We start from the raw sequence: 19,458 nt of genomic DNA, 5'->3' as shown, positions 1-19,458 counted from the left end.
TCAATTTGCCTTCTGCCAGAACAGCTGTGATTCTACTCTGGACTATCTGAATAACAAAAACTCTTATGTCAGGCTTCTGCACATCAACTACAACTCAGCATAATCATCTCATCCAAACTCATCATGAAGCTGAAAGACTGGGGCCCCTGCACTTTCCTCTGCAACTGGATACTTGATTTCCTCTTTGACAGACCTCATTCAGTGAGAGTTGGTAACATCACCTCCTCACCTACCAACAACATAACTGAGTGCTTAGTCCACAGGTTCTACTCTCTACACACAAACAATACTGTGTGTCTAACCACAGCTCAAATGTCATACATAAAATCACTGCCAACACCATTGTTGTTGTACGAGTCACTGGTGGTGACGAGTCAGTCTATCGGTGAGAGACAGGATACCTGGTTGAGTGGTGCTGCAACAATGATTATTTGCTCAATGTCAGTAAAACTGAAGAGGTGACTGTTAACTTCAGAAAGAGGAATGACATATGCCAGTCAATATTTGGGGATCAACAGGGGTAAGAGTCAGCAGCTTAAATTCCTGGGCATTAACATATCAGATGGCCTGTCCAGAGCATCACACATAGATGCAACTATAAGGAATCTGCACCAGCATGTTTAATTTCTTACAAGATTGGAGAGCTTCAATTTGTCACTGAACACTACCAAACCTCTAAAGATCTACTATTGAAAATATTCTGATCCATTATGTTAATTCATGTTGTGTATTTAATATTTCAGTTATATAGTCATAGTCATACTTTATTGATTCTCAGGGGGAAATTGGTTTTCATTACAGTTGCACCATAAATAATAAATAGTAATAGAACCATAAGTAGTTAAATAGTAATATGTAAATTATGCCAGTAAATAATGAAATAAGTTCTGGACCAGCCTATTGGCACAGGGTGTCTGACCCTCCAAGGGAGGAGTTGTAAAGTTTGATGGCCACAGGCAGGAATGACTTCCTATGACACTCTGTGCTGCATCTTGGGAGGAATGAGTCTCTGGCTGAATGTACTCCTGTGCCCACCCAGTCCATTATGTAGTGGCTGGGAGACATTGTCCAAGATGGCATGCAACTTGGACAGCATCCTCTTTTCAGACATCACCATCAGAGAGTCCAGTTCCATCCCCACAACATCACTGACTTTACGAATGAGTTTGTTGATTCTGTTGGTGTCTGCTACCCTCAGCCTGCTGCCCCAGCACACAACAGCAAACATGATCGCACTGGCCACCACAGACTCGTAGAACATCCTCAGCATCGTCCGGCAAATGTTAAAGGACCTCAGTCTCCTCAGGAAATAGAAACGGCTCTGACCCTTCTTGTAGACAGCCTCAGTGTTCTTTGACCAGTCCAGTTTATTGTCAATACGTATCCCCAGGTATTTGTAATCCTCCACCATGTCCACACTGACCCCCTGGATGGAAACCAGGGTCAACTGTACCTTAGCTCTCTTCAGGTCTACCACCAGCTCCTTAGTCTTTTTCACATTAAGCTGCAATATTTGAGTAATATTGCAAATATATTGTTTAATTAAGCATTCTTTGCTGTCATGAGAGTTCATATGTAAAACTACGTAAATAGCATATATCATGTTGACACCATATAATATGTGCACACCTCAAAAAAGTAAGAATGAAACAAACATTCTGTGTTTTTCTTTCAATTAGCTTTGGTTTTACAAAACGTAACAGTGGTGATAAGCACATTTTAAAACAAATTGCTTTTTGTGCAATTTTGATCGGGGCACTTCGGCATAGACGGGCTCTGTGGCTTGCAGTCCACAAATGACACAGAGATAAATTCATCTGAACTCAACTAAACTGAACATTCCTGGACTGTTTCAAGACTATGGTTTGATGTTTAACATGCTCAGTGTTGTATACTACATACATACCTTGATAATAAATGTACTTTGAATCTTTGAACGTCTACTTTTGACAAAAAATCTGATAATGTGGAGAGTGAAGCAGGACTGAGCAGCCTTAAGATTTACAATGTGAAAACTAACAAGAGACAAAAAGTATGGTTTACACCAGAAATGAACAGCCAATTAGTTAAAATGGAATAGGACACTGGTTCAGCTGTTTCAGTCATTTCACAAAATGATTAACAATGAGATTTCAAAGATACTGAACTGAAGCCTGCAGATATCCAACTAAGAACTTATACTGGAGGAAAGATACCTTTTGTGGGAATGATATTTTTAATAGTGAAATACAACAACCAACAAGTCACAATGGGCTTGTATGTGGTAAAAACAGAAAGGCTAGCATTGTGGGGACATGAGTAGCTGAGACAATAACAGCCTGATTGGATCAACTGAAAGCAAAATAAGAAAGGTAATGGCTGATGCCAAATCAGTGTTCAAGGATGGCACTGGAAAACTCAAGGGTATCAAAGGTAAAATAGTGTTAAATGTCAATGCCACACCCAAGTTTTGAAAAGTTCATTCAGTTCCTTATACCATCCATCAAGAGTAGCCAGTAAGCAAGATCACTTGGAAGCTGAAGGAATTCTTTTCAAGGTTGAATGGAGCCCATGGGCAACCCCAATAGTACCAGTAGCCAAGAACAGGTCTTGTCAATATCTGTGGTGATTTCAAGGTCACCATTAAACCAGTACTGAAAGTAGGTCAATACCCTTTGCTCATATAGAGGATATTTTTGCAGACCTTTCTGGAGAAAACACTTCGCAAAGTGAACTTCTGCTGAGTCCTACATACAGATGGAGATGGAAGAATATTTCAAAGTGTTTCTCACTATAAACACACACAAAGGGCTTTATCACTATAATAGGATTATTTTTGGGGTAGCATCCACAGCTGCACACTGGCAGAAAGCTATGGACCAAGTGCTGTAAAGGTGCCCAGGCATTGGGTGTTCATCCAGATGTTATCTGGATCACATCATTGTTACCAGTAAGGAGAACAAGGAACATCTCCAAAATCTCAAGACAGTGTTGAAAAGATGAGAAGATTATAGGCTCAGAGCATGACATAACAAGTGTGAAATCTTTAAACTAAGCATCACTTACTGTGGTCAGACCATTGACACATAAGGATTACACAACTGTGCTGTGATAAGTGGTGGATGCCCCAGGACCAAAAGACATGTCACAGTTGCATTCCTTTGGATTTGTCAATTACCTGCCAAACCTGGCTACTGTGCTTCAATCCTTGAGCTTAATACTAAAGATCGGGAAGGAATGTCAATAAGCAAAGCAGTACGAGGTAGCTGTACTCATTATGATCCACATCATCCAATGAAGCTTGCCTGTGACACTTCACCTTGTGGTATGTGCAGTCATGTCACATGTTATGAGTGACAGAAGTGAACACTGCATAGGCTTTGCATCAAATACCCTTACCCATTGCAGAGAAGAATCAAGTACAGATTGACTGAGAGGCCTTGAGTCTGGGGTGCAAAACATTTTATTCAGGACCTTTAGGGAGAGAGTTTACCCTTATTGCTGATAATCAACCACTGATGTCCATTTTCAATCCAGAAAAGGGTGTTTCACAACGGCAGCTGCACAAATGCATGGATGGGCTGTTTCTTGGAGGACACAATTACATGACTGAATTCAAGAGAAAAAGTAACCATGGAAATGCTAATAGATTATTACACTTATCCTTGGAAAAGGAAATACCCAAAAACTTTACAAAAGAGGACACTCCTCTTGAAGAATTCTCCCCAATGCAAATCAAAAGTCTCCCAATTACGGCAGAGATGATCCAAAGGGAAAACAGAAAGACCGCACACTATCTCAGGTTTACATGACAACTCAAAATAGCTGAAATATGTAGCAGAATTTCTAGTCACCCCCCCCCATTTTTACCATCACCAAGCTGAACTTGCCCTTGACGGGGTTGCGAGTTGTAGAAGCTGAGAGCTGAAGTATTGAGAAGCTGTAGAAAATCTAGGCATGGTCAAAATGTAAGGGTTGGCTCAAAGCTTCGTCTGGTGGCCTGAGATAGATCAGCAGATCGAGCAGCTGGCCATGCACAGTTCGGGATGCTAAAACATCCAGAAGATGCCATCCCTGCGAATGTCCTGCATTTCCCTGGCAGAAGATTCATGGGGACTTTGCTGGACTGTTCATGAGCACAAATTTCTTGGTAGTAGTGGATGCAGCCACAAAGTGGCCAGAAGGGCTCCCAATGGCCTTGCACACTGTTGATGTGTTGAGAAGCCTCTTCTCAAGGACTGGTGCTCCAGAACACTTAGTCAGTAACAATGAACCACAGTTTGTTGCAGAATAGTTTCAGTCATTCTTGGAAATGAATGGAATAAGACATATTACACGTGCACCACACCACCCAGCCACAATTGACTTGGCTAAAAGGTTCATCCAGAGTCTAAAGAACGCACTACAAGCAATGTCAGCAGAACACACCACACTGACACTGAAACTGGATTTTGCCAATTTCCTCCTTGTAGATGGCAATGCAGCACACTCCACAACCAACAACTCACCAGTTATGCTGCTTCTGGGTCGTCCCTTGCGCTCAAGCCTGGATCTGCTCAGACCCAATCTCAGAAGGAGTATGCTGGATATGTAGCTAAGACAAACTTAAGGATTTTCAAATAAGGAGGTCAGATTCTCACCAATGCAAATCAACCAGTCGAGGCAAGAGACTACAGAGGTGATCAAAAATGGGTATTTGGAAAGATTAAGGACAGAACCAGACTGCTGTCCTACACATTGGAGATTGCATTCAATATCACATGGGGACGACACATCAATTAGTTGAAGACAGCAGTCAATTGTTAGAGAAGAAGGAAGTCCTGAGCTGTCAGAACCACTTCTTGCAGTCCTACAGTCAACTCCTACAGCCACCACAACGAGGCCTCAGAACCTGAGATTGTTTCACAGCCGCAAGTCTCACCTGCCATTATATATAAATGACTAGAGAGCAATACATTGCACATTTGAGTTCAGGTGCATTCTATATTGAATTGGAGTTTATAGATAAGTAGGAAGGGTGTTGTGCATTTAATATTTCAGTAATATTTGAGTAATATTGTAAATATATTGTTTGATTAAGCATTCTTTGTTTACCCAATTCATTACGGGTTATACGTAAAAGGACATGAATGGCATTCATCATTATGTCACCACCTCATATGTGCGCACCTTGCTAACATAAAAATGAAGAGCACCCACATTATCCTCAGTCTCCCATGTTTTTCTTTCGAATGATTTTTGGAGTTACAAAGAATAGCAATCCAAATGTACAAAAACACAAGAAGCTACAGAGAGTAGTGGGCTCTGCCGAATACATTACAGGCACGTCCCTCCCCACCATCATTAGTATCTCCAGGAAGCACTGCCTCAAGAAGGCAGCCTCTATCATCAACAATCCCCATCTTTTCACAGCTATCAGCAGTCTGAAGTTACAGAAACCTGAAGTCCCATACCACCAGGCTCAAGAACAACTACTTTCCTTCAACCATTTGGTTCTTGAGCCCGCTGTAATCATTACAGTTGTAATCTGCAATCAGCTGTAACAATTGATCTTGTAGATATTGTGTATAATTTATATTTTAGTTATACTTTCCTTGTGAATGCTGTTTATATGATGCTATGTGCCTGCGATGCTGCTGCAATTAAGTTTTTCTTTGCACTTGTGCCTACACGTTGCTTACAACAAAATTAACTTTGACTTTGACGTGTGAAGAAAATTGGATCACCTGGGGAGACCCCAGCAGCGTCAGAGAAAATAGGCAAACTCCATATGGCCTGTACCGGAGTTTAGTTTGAACCCATTTGCCGAACTTGAGCGAAAACAGCACTATAAACTCTGCCACTGTTCTTCCCTAAGAAAAATCATTAAGAATTTTGCTCTAACTACCTCAAACAAGACCTGTACTTAATTAAGTACTTGCAAGTATTTAATGTGCTTCTCCTCATTATTTCAACCAAAACATTTCTACTTCTTCCCAGGATAATTCTTATTAACCGTTCAGCAGTAAAAGTCATCAAGCCTCATCATCATTGTTGACTTTATAAGGGACTAGGGATTTATTCATGTAAAAAAAATACCTCACTAGCAAATGGAAGTTCCAGTGCAGTCAGTTTGACCCACATGTGGTTACACTCAAAAAATGACTACTGCTGCTATAACAATCAATCTTAAATTATTATTTTTATAAATATCAGGAAGCAAGTTTTGATATCCACATCAGTTTTCACTCTATATAGTACTCTTCCAGACAGAAGTTTGTAAGCCTTTCCTGATTCAGGCATTTGAGCAGAAAAAAATCAGAATTAACATTGCAATAACAGGCACCCGCACTCAAACTAGGACAACTTGTATTTTTATATGCTACATGAATCAATTTCAATTAAACAAACATTTTTGAAAATTGGATTCAAAATCCTGCAAAATTTGTTTTGGGTACTGTATTTCCGAAATTAGCTCTGTATTTCTCAGATGTGTTTGTATTGCCTTTGAATGTGGACTTGGAGCACATCTTCAGCAGTACTTAATAGAGATCAGACCAAAGCTGGGTAATTTACTTTGACACTTCATCTTCAACATGTGCTTACTTTAGGGCTCCCAAAACCCTTCACCCAAGTCCAATGTCCTGATTTCCAATTCCAGCCAATGATATCTAAAAACCTTTTCATTTCTCTTTGTACACAAGTTCTCCACTGTGGCTTGTGCCTCAATCACCAGCATTTCAAGACCTCTCCTTGAGAACCTTGATGCACTCTTCTTGCTGCTCTCTCTCCTAAGGCAATCCCCATGCCTGGCTTCCATGAAGAATTCTTTTAAGGCAGACATCCTCTTCTGACTGTCATGCTTTAACTTGGCACTGAGTGCAATAATTTGCAAGGGCTTCCATTGGAACACCATAGGTCGTGACTCAACAAACCTTTTTCAAATGGACTCCGCACTAATCCTGCTGTATATTTGGTTACAGCATTTATGACCTTTTTTAAAAAGTTTGGAGTTGGTGTTATAGACAACAATGCTTTAATGCGCCAAAAATAATAAAATCCAATATCTAGGCATAGCTCATGCAAAATAACGATACCCATTTTTTAAACTTGCACCACTTTCACAACACTGTATTACACATGTTCCTATTCCAGAAGAAATTCAACTCTCACACTTGAGCTTAATTTCTCTTTGGCCTCGTCCTCCCCATTTCTATAAAATTCTTCATCTCTAGTCCCTTAGCTGCTGATTTCAGACCAACAACTAACTGTTTTTAATTCCAGCTCCCCTTCAAAACCCACTTCAAAAGTCTTAATATCCCTGTTATTATTAATATAAATGCAGAAAGTTGTAAGTGCTGTATGATTTTAATAAATAGCACAGTACCTGATTTTGACAGGATAATGTTATCTTTATGAAATAAGGGAAAGCATAGTAGTGCTGAAAGTAAAAGAAGATTTAGTTAAATTGTGCAAATTACTTAACACTAAAAATTGATCTTGCAATCAACAAAATAATTTAAGTAACAAATACATATCTACGTGAACTTCCAAGTGCCAAAAGAAATCAATAGCCTTTTCCTAATAAGCCTTTATAATTCGGGAATTTTGCATAAATTTTAAAAAGCTGATTGGGCTCTGAACACAAGATTAAAAAATTAGGTAACATTGTTACAAAGGACTTTTACTCTTTGTATATGGTGGCCCAAAGTAAACAGCAAATATTCTCATATCCATAATATTCAGCAAGAAATAAAAAGAAACATCAACAAGATTGTATATCAGAACTATTTTCCCCAAAGTCAAAGCTCTTCTGAAAGTACAAATGCTTTTACCTCATTTTTTTTTAGGCACAGACAAATTAAGCTCTGTGAGTCACTGAGAGGTCTTTAGATTTCTAATCATCTCAGTTCTTCATTTCTATTGAGCTTCATGATGTGGAATTGTTATCTGATTTGGCACTTTCTGCATTCCTCAGTACACCCAGCTGAGTAAAAAGGCAGATTACACACATGAAAATGTGAAAATCTGCAGATGCTGGAAATCCAAAGCAACACACACAAAATGCTGGAGGAACTCAGCGGGGCAGGCAGCATCTATGGAAAAGAGTAAACAGTCGACATTTTGGGCCGAGACCCTTCATCAGGACTGGAAAGGAAGCTGGAAGAAGTCAGACTAATAAGGTGGAGGTGTGGAAGAAAATGTACAAAGTGACAGATGATAAGTGAAACTAGGAGGAGGGAGGGGGTGAAATGAAGATCTGGGAAGTTGACTGGTGAAAGAGATAAAGGCTAACATATGTATATACATGATAACTGCAGTCTTACAGAGCTTTGACTTCAACTCTCGGGTCCCTCTGAACACCAATACTCTTAATTATTTTACATTTAAAAATATTCCCCATCATTTCTTTTAAACAATGTGGATGACCTTACAATATTCCCCTCAAGCAACCCTATAAGCTCACCACAACCCATGTTTGTATGATTAGCACATTATCCTTGATCTACTTATCAAATTCATTGATGTTGAGGGATGTCCATTCAGAATAGAGATGAGGAACAATTTATTTAGCTAGAGGGTGGTGGGTGCAGCCGTGGAATTCACTGCCACAGATAGCAGTGGAGGCTAAGTCATTGAGTATCTTTAAAGCAGAAGATGATAGGTTTTGATTAGTCAGGGTGCCAAAGGTTACAAGGATAAGACAGGACAATGGGGTTGAGAGGGATAATAACTCAGCCATCATGGAATGGCAGAGAAGATAGAGAAAATTCACAAGGATGCTGCCAGGTCAGGAGGACCTGAGTTAGTTACAAGGAAAGATTCAATAGGTTAGGGCTTTATCCCTTGGACTGTAGGAGATTGAGAGGAGATTTGATAGAGGTATACAAAATTATGAGGGGTACAGATAAGGTAAGTGCAAGCAGGCTTTTTCCACTAAGGTTGGGTGAGACTACAATTAGTGGTCATGAATTAAGGGTGAAAGGTGAAAAGTTTAAGGGGAACATAAGGGGAAACTTCTTCAGTCAGAGTCATTAAAGTGTGAAATGAACCGCCACCACAAGTGGTGTATACGAGCTCGACTTCAACGTTTAAGAGAAGTTTGGCAGGGGTATGGAAGGCTATGATCCCGGTGCAGGTCGATGGAGGTACGTAGTTTAAATGTTTTGGCATGGACTACATGGGTCAAAGGGCCTGATTCTGTGCTGTACTTTTCTATGACTCAGTGGGCTGAATGCCCTAATTCTTCTCCTATGTCTTATGCTTTTATTTAGATTGTGAATAGCTGGAGCCCCAAAACCAATACCTAAGGCACCCCACTGGATGCAAGCTCCCAACACAAGAACCACCAGATTATTCCTACTCTGGTCTTTCTGTTCATTGACCAATTATCAATCTACATTGTATGCTACAGTACAGAGAGCTTTAATTGAGTTTAGTAATGTCTTCTGGGACATTTTATTGAAGGTCCTTTGAAGGAACAGAGACATATCAACTAGAGTGCTATTAACTATTTTGCTAGTTACAACCTCAAAAATTTTAACAGCTTTGTCAAACATAACTTATATCTCATAAATATATTTGGTACTGTCAAATTCCATTATCATTTTATACATGCCCTTTACTATTTCCTTAATAATAGATGCCAGCAGTTTCTCTACTATGTACATCAGGCTAACTGATCATTCACTTCCTGTTTTCTCTCTTCCCCCCTCTTATATAGTGAGGTTATACTTGTTGGTTCCAATAAATGGACACTAACAAAGAATCTCTAGAATCAGAAAACAGAAAATGCTGGAAATATTCAGCAGGACACGCAACATCTATGAAAAGAGAGAAACAGTTAACATTTCAGTCCAAGACTCTTATCATAACCATGTGCATCTTTATTTCAGCTTTCTAGCAACTGCAAATTTTTTATTGGCCATTTCTTCTGAAAGGTTATGACTTTGTAATATCAACTTGGTTCACTTCTTGCTTCGCAGATACAGACTGATGCATTGGCTACTTCCAGCATTTTTCTTTTCGCTTAAGGCTCAGAGACACCTCTAGCCTATATTTATACTTATACTTATACCTTATACTTTATTGTCGCCAAACAATTGGTACTAGAACGTACAATCATCACAGCGATATTTGATTCTGCGCTTCACACTCCCTGGATTACAAATATTAAAAATAGTTAAAATTAGTAAATATTAAAAAATTAAATTATAAATCATAAATAGAAAATAGAAAAATGGGAAGTAAGGTAGTGCAAAAAAACTGAGAGGCAAGTCCGGATATTTGGAGGGTACGGCACTGATCCGGGTCAGAATCCATTCAGCAGTCTTATCACAGTTGGAAAGAAGCTGTTCCCAAATCTGGCTTTAACAAGTCCTTTTGTTTTACCTCTCACTCACAACCCTCATTAATATGTTAACCTGAAACTCTGTAAACACTGGAATCCCTCGGCTAATCTCAATTTCGCCACATCAGAAATATTCCTAATGTCCTATCCATCCCTCTGCACCACCTTTGCAGAATAAAATTAACTTTTTTTCCCAAATTTCCCACCTCTAATGAAAGCTTTTTGACCCGAAATTTTAACTGTTTCTCTTTCTACAGTGTAATAATCCTTGACATGTATTTTAATGCAATATTGTTAACATACTCTCCTGCTTCTCCCCAACATGAAAGATGGCACATAATTTATAGAAACATACTACACAAAACACGGCCTTCAGCCCATCGCATCCATGTTGACTCACACTAAAGCCTCCTATGCTCTGCCTATTCAAAAGCCTGTCTAAATGATTCTTAACCCTAGTGCAACACAGACAGAATTCTGGAGGAACTCAGCAGGCCAGGCAGCATCTACGGAAAAGAGTAAACAGTCAAAATTCCAGGCTGAGACCGTTCATCAGGACTGACCCTAGTGATTGTATTTGATTCCACCACGTCCTTTGATATCAAATGCACTCTACGTAAAAATATTGCCTCTCAATTCCTCTTTAAAACTTCTTTCATCTTGAACATATGTTTCTTTTTATACACCACGATGGGAAAAAAATATCCTATTACTCTATGCCTCTCATCATTTAATATAGGCATAAATTTGATGTCATCAGAAGTGGAGAGAGTGAGCCATTTCAAGTTCCTGGGTGTTAACATCACTGAGACCCCAACCGGGACCCAACATATCGATACAACTATGAAGAAGGCAAGACAGTGGCTATATTTCATTAGGAGTTTGAGGAGATGTGGTTTGTCAGCAAAAACAGTTGAAAACGTCTACAGATGTACCATGGAGAGCATTCTGACTGGCTGCATCACCGTCTGGTATTGGGGGGCGGGGGTACCGCACAGGATCAAAATAAGCTGCAGAAGGAGGTACAGGAGCCTGAAGGCACACATTCAGCGATTCAGGAACAGCTTCTTCCCCTCTGCCATCCAATTTCTAAATGGACATTAAACCCAAGAACACTAACTCACTACTTCTTTAAAAATGTATGTCTTTGCACTACTTATTTAGTTGAACTATTTAATATACATACATACTTACTGTACTTAAGTTTTTTTCTCTATATCATGCATTATACTGCTGCCGCAAAATTAACAAATTTCACAATGTTATTAAACCTGAAACTGATTATGAATGATAGAAGATCATTATAACAGTAAGGTCTGTTAACAGGACCAAGTAGCATCAACCAGAAATATTAACTGTTTCTCTTCCTACAGATGCTCATTGACTTGCCAAATATTTTCAGCGTTTTTTTTAGTTACAGGCTTCCAACTCCTACAGTTCTTTGTTTTTTAAAAAATTAATCTAAACACTGGTTAGATCTGGGAGTAATGTAAAAAAAAAGCATGGGAGTCACTGGCAGATATTCACAGAATCAAAACATATGGAACACTGAAGATTCTCCAATGGAACAGAATCCTGATTTATGAGAACATCCACTGGAGGAAATGTAGTCTGAGAAGAAGAGCATCTAAGAAAGATTTTATCCCCAAAGCATTCAAGAGAACAAATGATAAAAGAACAGGTCTGTTGTAAATGAAATATTAGTTACTTGCAGTCTTTTTTTGGAGCTACCTCACAGTGCATTCTGCCCAACAATAATAGGGACTGTAAGTATAACTAAAACTATAAAATTCTGCATAAGCCAGGATATTCCTAATACTGAAGGCAAACCAGTTAACATTAGATGAGGCAATTTGGATAGAATCATTTATCTTTTATCTTGCAGGATGAACACAGAGTCCTTGTTATGATTAAATCCACTTATTTTACTATGTACACTTTTCTTTGTTTAAACTAAGACATTTTATTCTTAAACTGAAATTATTCCAATTAAGCAAGTTGTTTCATATGAGAAACAAAGTTAATTTTCTTCATTTTGTGCAAAAAAAAACTAGGTGAGATAGTTATCAACTTTTCCAGTACTCTTGCTGAAATCTGCAGTGCAATTATCTAGTCATTGAAAATATAACCCACCACAATATATGCTTCCAGCCAACCACAGCTATTCTGTGTTGATATTGGGTAAACTGTCTCTGAAATAAAATCATTGAGGAAAAAAAGAAACATTTTTAAGCAACACATATAAATTGCTGGAGGAATTCACAGGCCAGGCAGCATCAATGGAAAAGACCCTTCAGCAGGTTTGGAGAAAAAAAGATGAGGAGTAGATTTAAAAGGTGGGGGGAGGATGTCGACCCTCATCTTTTCTTTTCCAGTCCTCCTGAAGGGTCTTGGCCCAAAATGTCGACTGGCCTGCTGAGTTCCTCTAGCATTTTACATGTGTTTGTTGGATTTCTTGGATTTCCAGCATCTGATTTTCTCTTGTTTGTGATGAGAATTATTTTTTAAATGACTTTGATTGGTTCATTAATTAAGTACTCCAAAAGGACCACAACCTTGTCATGGGCTTTGGAGGCTTGCGTGCCTCAATGACCTGAAGAGCTATGTTGGCTAGAGTCGGGGCCTTGTGCTTTGGCTCTTGATAGGGTCACCCATGCCAAAAAAGTCAATGGTTAGAGGTCAGACTGAGTGGTCGACCAGTCTTTCAGGTCTGAGCATCCAGCTCAGGACTAACAACGCTGACTGCTCAAAAAACAATTATGGAAACAGCAATGAAGAATTCTTCTCCATCTGTGTGTGACAGAATGGACAGACAGAGATGGAGGACCTTCATTACTGTCCTAAATGTTAGCGATATAATAGGCAATAAGTATTAATTAAGCACAATAATAAATTATTTCCATGTATTGTTCGCAAAGAAGCAAAAATGCTCACAAAAGCATAATTCATTGAAATAGTAGCTTAAAAACTAAAAAAAAATAAAGTTTATCAACTGGAGCCATACATCAAATTCAAAAATTCATGCACAAGTTAACTCAGTTCTCTGAATTAACATAAATATACTTACTACAAGTTTATCATCAGAGTCAATACCCTGGTCAGTTAAATTCTGAAATATAAGATCAAGGTTGGCAGCTGGGTGTTGTTGTAGGATAGCTTCCGAGAATTCCTTACGATTACTAAACTTGCTCAAGTCTGTGTGCCATTCACAGTGGTAAGCCAAGCACATGGGCCAAAAAAGACCATAGAGTTTAAACATTATAGCAAGGGTGAGGTAGGTTGGCAACCCTGGAAATGGACAGAGATTAAGATTATAAAATTGACAGTCATTGTGACGACTTCTCAATACTGTGCAAATCCATTGGCATGTCCCGTAAATAATATTTTCATAGACATCAAACATATTTGAACAGTGAAAATCTGATTGTGAATCTATATTGATTCTTAAATTATTTAAAATATCTAGAGCAATATTTTAATATTGATCTGACTGCTTGCCCTTGTGCCACCAAAATCAGTTGTCATTGGAAGAGCCATCTTCTGGAGGAGAAACCCATCTTCATGGTATGAATTCTATCATCAGTAATGAGCTTTACAATCTTTTACGTCATTTTAACACTGATAATACCACAGGCATTGACGCATGTGCCCCAATTTCTGAAATCTCAGGTGAATTTAAGTAGAACTTCTGTTCTGACTTTGAAGATCCTCCTCAGTACCTTCAAAGCTACAGTAAGAAGGAACATAGCCTTCTGCCTAGGCAGAAATTAAGAATTAGAACAAAAAGCAACTCTAATGGGGTCTTTATTTTGTTACAATGTTTAGCATAGTTTAGCATATTATACTTGCTTTAGCTTCACATTTAAAGTTCAAAGTATATTTATTATCAAAGTAGGTCTACATTATACCACCTTGAAATTTGTCTCCTTACAAGCCAGTGCAGGTTCCCCTCAGCAACAGTTATACCCTTTGGACACCACTGAGGGGGACGACCTATCTGGGTAAGACAGCAGCAGCCACACCAATAGCACTGTGGTCAGCTTCTGAGCCTCAGAAGGGTACAGTGAAGTCAGGGCAGAGCAATAGTCATAGGGGACTTGATAGTTAGGGGGACAGATAGGAGATTCTGTAGCAGCAAAGGAGACACCAGAATAGTGGGTTGCCTCCTGGGTGCTAAGGTCCAGGATGTCTCTGGGCGGTTGCAGAATATTCTTGAAGGGGAGGGTGAGCAGCCGGAGGTCGTGGTACATGTTGGTCCCAATGGCATAAGCAGGAGAGGGGTAGAGTTCCTGTGCAGTAGGTTTAGGGAGTTAGGAAGGAGGCTGAAGAGCAGGACCTCCAAGGTGGTAATCTCCAGATTACTCCCAGTGCCACGAGCTGGGGAAGGTTAGAACAGGAAGATAATGCAGATGAATGAGTGGCTGAGGAGATGGTGCAGGGGGCAGGGTTTCAAGTTCTTGGATCATTGGAACCTTTTCTGGGGAAGGTGTGATCTGTACAAGTGGGATGGGTGTACCTGAACTGGAGGGGAACCAATATTCTGGGAGGAAGGTTTGCTAATGCTATTGGGGAGGGTTTAAAATTTTGGGGACGACTTACAGTGGACTGAAACACTTAAGCATATAGACATTAAGAAAGAGGATGTGCTGGAGCATTTGAAAAGCATTAAGTTAGATAAGTAACGAGCACCGGACAAAATATATCCCAGGCTACTCTAGGAAGTGAGGGAGGAGATTGCTGATACTCTGGTGATGATCTTTGCATCATCAATATGGACGGGAGAAATACCAGAAGATTGGAAGGTAGCAAATGTTGTTCCCTGGTTCAAGAAAGGGAGTAGAGATAACCCAGGAAATTATAGACCATTGAGTCTTACTTCAGGGGTGGGCAAGTTGTTGAAGAAGATTCCAAGGGACAGGATTTATGAGCAGTTGGAGAGACATAACCTGATTAGAGATAGTCAGTGTGTCTTTGTCAAGGGCAGATCATGCCTTATGATCCTAATTGAGTTCTTTGAGGAGTTAACAAAACACATTGCATATTTAGACGGAGATGTGACATAAAGATTTTTACTCCTCATGTATATGAAGGATATGAGTAATAAAGTCAATTCAATTCAATTTATTGATGAAGGTGAAGCAGTGGATGTAGTGTATATGGATTTCAGTAAGGCATTTGATAAGGCTTATTCAGAAAGTAAGGAGGCATGGGATCCAAGGAGACCTTGCTTTGTGGATCCAGAATTAGCTTTCCCACAGAAAGCAAAGAGTAGTTGTAGATGGTTCGTATTCTGCATGGAGGACAGTGACTAGTGGTGTTCTGCAGGAATCTGCTCTGGGACCCCTCCTCTTTGTGATTTTTATAAATGACCTGGATAAGGAAGTAGAAAGGTGGGTTAGTAAGTTTGCTGATGACACAAGTTGAGGGTATTGTGGATAGTCTGGTGGGTTGTCAGTGGGACATTGATAGGATGCCGAACTGAGCTGAGAAGTGGCAGATGGAATTCAACCCAGATAAGTGGAGCGACGGAGGATGAGACAAAGCTGTATACGATGATGAGAGGCATTGATCATTTGGATAGCCAGAGGCTTTTTTCCCCAGGGCTGAAATGGCTAACACGAGGGGGCATATTTTAAGGAACTTGGAAATAGGTACACAGGGGATATCAGAGGCAAGTTTTTCCACAAAGAGAGTGGTGGGTTTGTGGAATGCACAGCCAGCGATGGTGGTAGAGGCAGATACAATAGGGTCTTTTAAGAGACTCTTAGATAGGGACATGGAGCTTAGAAAACTAGAGGGCTATGCAGTCGAGTAATGTCGACGTTTCGGGCCGAGACCCTTCGTCAGGACTGACAAAGGGTCTCGGCCCGAAACTTCAACTGTACTTCTTCCTATCGATGCTGCCTGGCCTGCTGTGTTCCACCAGCATTTTGTATGTGTTGCTTGAATTTCCAGCATCTGCAGATTTTCTCATTTTTGCAGTAGGATAATCCTAAGCAGTTTCTAGAGTAGGTTACGTGGTCAGCACAACATTGTGGGCCGAAGGGACTGTAATGTGCTGTAGATTTCTATGATAGTATAAAAACAAGAAACCCAAAAGAACCCATTTTTAAAAAATATGCATAGAGAGGAAAATGAAACACATGGAAACAATAAAAGCTAGCAACAGCATTCAGAACAGAAGTGAGTCCATAGACACAAAGGCCGGCGCAGGCCCACAGCCTCAGCTCCAGTTCATCGCATGGCATTGGAAAATGTCACGGAGCCCGCAGGCATAAAGCCCAGAGTAGGGGAGCCAGGCCCACAGCCTCAGCTCCAGTTCATCGCACAGTGCAGCAAAATGTCGCAGGGCCCGCAGACACAAAGTCCAGAGTAGGGGAGCAGGCCCACAGCCTCACCTTAGTGCAGCAAAGAGCTGAGTAAATGTTGCAGAGCCTGATCCTCACCTGTGGGTCCTGCACCCTGGCTTTTCAATCCAACCTGCCGGGTGTTTAAATCCTCCAAACATTGGGTCATTCCTCCCTCTAAGAGCTGCCACCACCCCCCCACCCCACCCCACCCCAAACCGCCCGCAGCGACAAACACTGGGCCTGGACCCTGCCGCCACATTCCGGCCCGTATCCGACCTTTCCAAATCGGCCCGGCATTTAGATCGACCAGACCTCACTCTTGGATTGGGTGGACAGGCTCCGAAGCTCCTCTGCTCCAACCTTTCTCCGCCTCGCATGCCCCGACTCCAACCGCTCCTCCTTGAACCTGCCTCAACTTCGCTCCAAATCCATCTTGCACCCGCACGCCTCAACCTTCGAGCCAGCCTCGCCTTCGCTCGCCTCTTCATTGTTTGTGGTGATCGTTTACCACGTATGTTTTTTTTCAAAATAGAAAAGGTGTCATTAATAAAACCCATTGATGATAAGCACAAGGTGCTGTGGCAAAATCCTATTCCAAGCAAGGTAGAAATGAAGAATTAGGAAAAAATATACAACTCTAATGGGGTCTTTCTTTTGTTAAGATACTTAGCATATCATACTTGCTTCCTCATAACAACCCATTTCATCAGAGATAAGCACAATGTCTTGTGGCAAAATCCCATTCTAAGCAAGGACACCAACATCGCCCATGCACGCCATGTCATTCCACACATCCATCCATCAGCAAATGCTGCCCTAGTTCCCTCCAGCAGGTTGCTTTCTGCTCCAGATTCCAGCATTTGCCTCTCATGCCATGTCATTCTACACATCCATCACCAAATGTTGCTCGAGTTCCTTCCAGCAGATTTTTCGCTGCTCCAGATTCCACATCTGGTGTCTCTGGTGCCTCCCATGCCATGACTGACCAGGGTATTTCTCACCCAGTTGGAAATATTACCCAGATCTTTCACAGGGGGCTTGGTCGGACAACATGAATTCACCACTGGACTGAAGTGTTAACCTGAATTTCATGGTTACACTCAAGGACGACTTAAACTCAATACTTGCTTTTTGAAGACTGTATTAAAGTATTGAATAGTATACACGGTATTTGTCTGGCACTTTCTCAGTAACAGTAAAGCTCCACTATAGTCTGCGTTATTTTTCTTTCTGCACGACCTGGGTGTACTATGTTTTGAATGATCTGTCTGTATGGACGCAAACACCCGCTTTTCACTGTGTCTCGGTGCCTGAAATGACAACAAACCAATTACCAGAGCAGTAAAGGTTAGGAGTTAAAGGGGATGGTGGGAGCGATTAGATGTTATTTAAACTGTGAGGAAGAGCAAACAGATAACAGAACAACGCGGGAAGCCCTAGTTCCTCCGAGCTACTTTACCTATGCTGTTTAAACTTACAAAGGATCATACAGAAAATCACAATCACTCCGTGTTTGACTGAGATTGATTGAGGATTAAAGAGCGGCCTCTTTAAAAAGTCCGCGTATGATGCTAACCACTTACTTACACAACCCTCCGGCCGGGTCTAATGACGGCGGGAAACGCAATGCGCATGTGCAGTTTTAAAGGGCAACCGCCCCCCCCTCGAGGCCCCCCCTCCGACGTTTGTTTTCCGGCAACTGCATTGTACGCATGCGTCTTAAACGGCATGCGTCCAGCACATGCATAGCACTGGACCGAGAGCAAACCACGACAGTGCTAGTGCGCTTGCGTGCAGTGAGGAGTCCGGGATGATCTTTTTTTTCCAAAAATACTTTATTCAGAAATATTACAAAATAAAAATAATTACATACAGAAAAAAAAAACCATTCGTTGACTGTGAGTCCTTATTCAATACAGTTATTAACAATAAAATTTTGCGTTGACTCTGTTCATTTACAAATGAAAGATGTTTGCAGTAAATCATGCGTTTACTCTCAACTCTTGGTCAAGTGTTAAGACTTATTAACAATCAAAATTTTCAACAATAAAGGCAGGCAATGGCTCTAATACTTTCCCAAATTAACAATTCCACCCACTCCTTGGGCACCATGTTGATTATCTGTCCACACCGCTGATGAGGGTAGGTCTCCTGATCTGTGTTAACCGGGCAAGAAGCAGTTCTTGGTGGTGCCAACACGAGGAATTCTGCAGATGCTGGAAATTCAAGCAACACACATCAAAGTTGCTGGTGAATGCAGCAGGCCAGGCAGCATCTCTACTTGCCTGGCCTGCTACGTTCACCAGCAACTTTGATGTGAGTTCTTGGTTCTTGATCCTCCAAAATATTCCGTTTGGAATTTAAACTGGAGGTGGCGGAGGGTGGGCTTCAGGAGGAGATTTTAACAAGGAGTTAAAAACAAACACGTTGGAGATAACGGATTACAGTGGGAAAATAACTGTAAATGATCAGTTATCCAACGTATTCGTAGTCAACAATTTCACATATGTGCTTGTTATTATTTGCAGCGATGCTGGAGCCCGATTATGTAGGTTAAAATGATGAGCTTTCGCGGAAATTAGGTACAAACTTGCATTCTACTTTTAAATTAAAAAATTTACTTTTCATTTTCGTTCTATATAATTATTAGATTCACTTTGTATGATGTTAAGTGTTAAACTGATCACAAGAAAAACACGGGAGCCAGGGGTACTTGACTATTCTTCAGTGAGGCACTCACATATGACGTGTGCCATTCACGTGCTTCTCCCATATAACCCTTAAGAATTATATAAACAA

General features: G+C 40.6%; 1 protein-coding gene across 5 annotated transcripts in view; it reads right to left on the bottom strand.

The window, feature by feature from the left end:
* The window catches only part of LOC140204440 (cation channel sperm-associated auxiliary subunit gamma-like), a 176,679-nt gene extending 158,411 nt beyond the window's left edge, over window positions 1–18,268 (bottom strand). For 4 of the 5 annotated variants that reach the window (XR_011887612.1, XM_072271159.1, XM_072271160.1 and 1 more), the window contains exons 1-3: window positions 18,243–18,264; window positions 13,377–13,597; window positions 7,346–7,399 (exon numbers count right to left, since the gene is read on the bottom strand). Coding sequence is in view for 4 of the 5 variants with exons in the window: in XM_072271159.1 (XP_072127260.1) it covers window positions 7,346–7,399; window positions 13,377–13,568 (246 nt within the window). In the remaining variant the exon portion in view is untranslated. Of the gene's footprint in view, window positions 1–7,345; window positions 7,400–13,376; window positions 13,598–18,242 lie in introns of all 5 variants that reach the window. The other variant, XM_072271161.1, reaches the window with a different exon arrangement.
* Between the last annotated feature and the right edge of the window lie 1,190 nt (window positions 18,269–19,458).

The sequence above is a fragment of the Mobula birostris genome, chromosome 10, assembly GCF_030028105.1.
Source record: "Mobula birostris isolate sMobBir1 chromosome 10, sMobBir1.hap1, whole genome shotgun sequence".
Lineage (NCBI taxonomy): Eukaryota > Metazoa > Chordata > Chondrichthyes > Myliobatiformes > Myliobatidae > Mobula > Mobula birostris.
The sequence above is the reverse complement of the archived record's forward strand: the minus strand, read 5'-3'. Positions and strand labels throughout refer to the sequence as shown.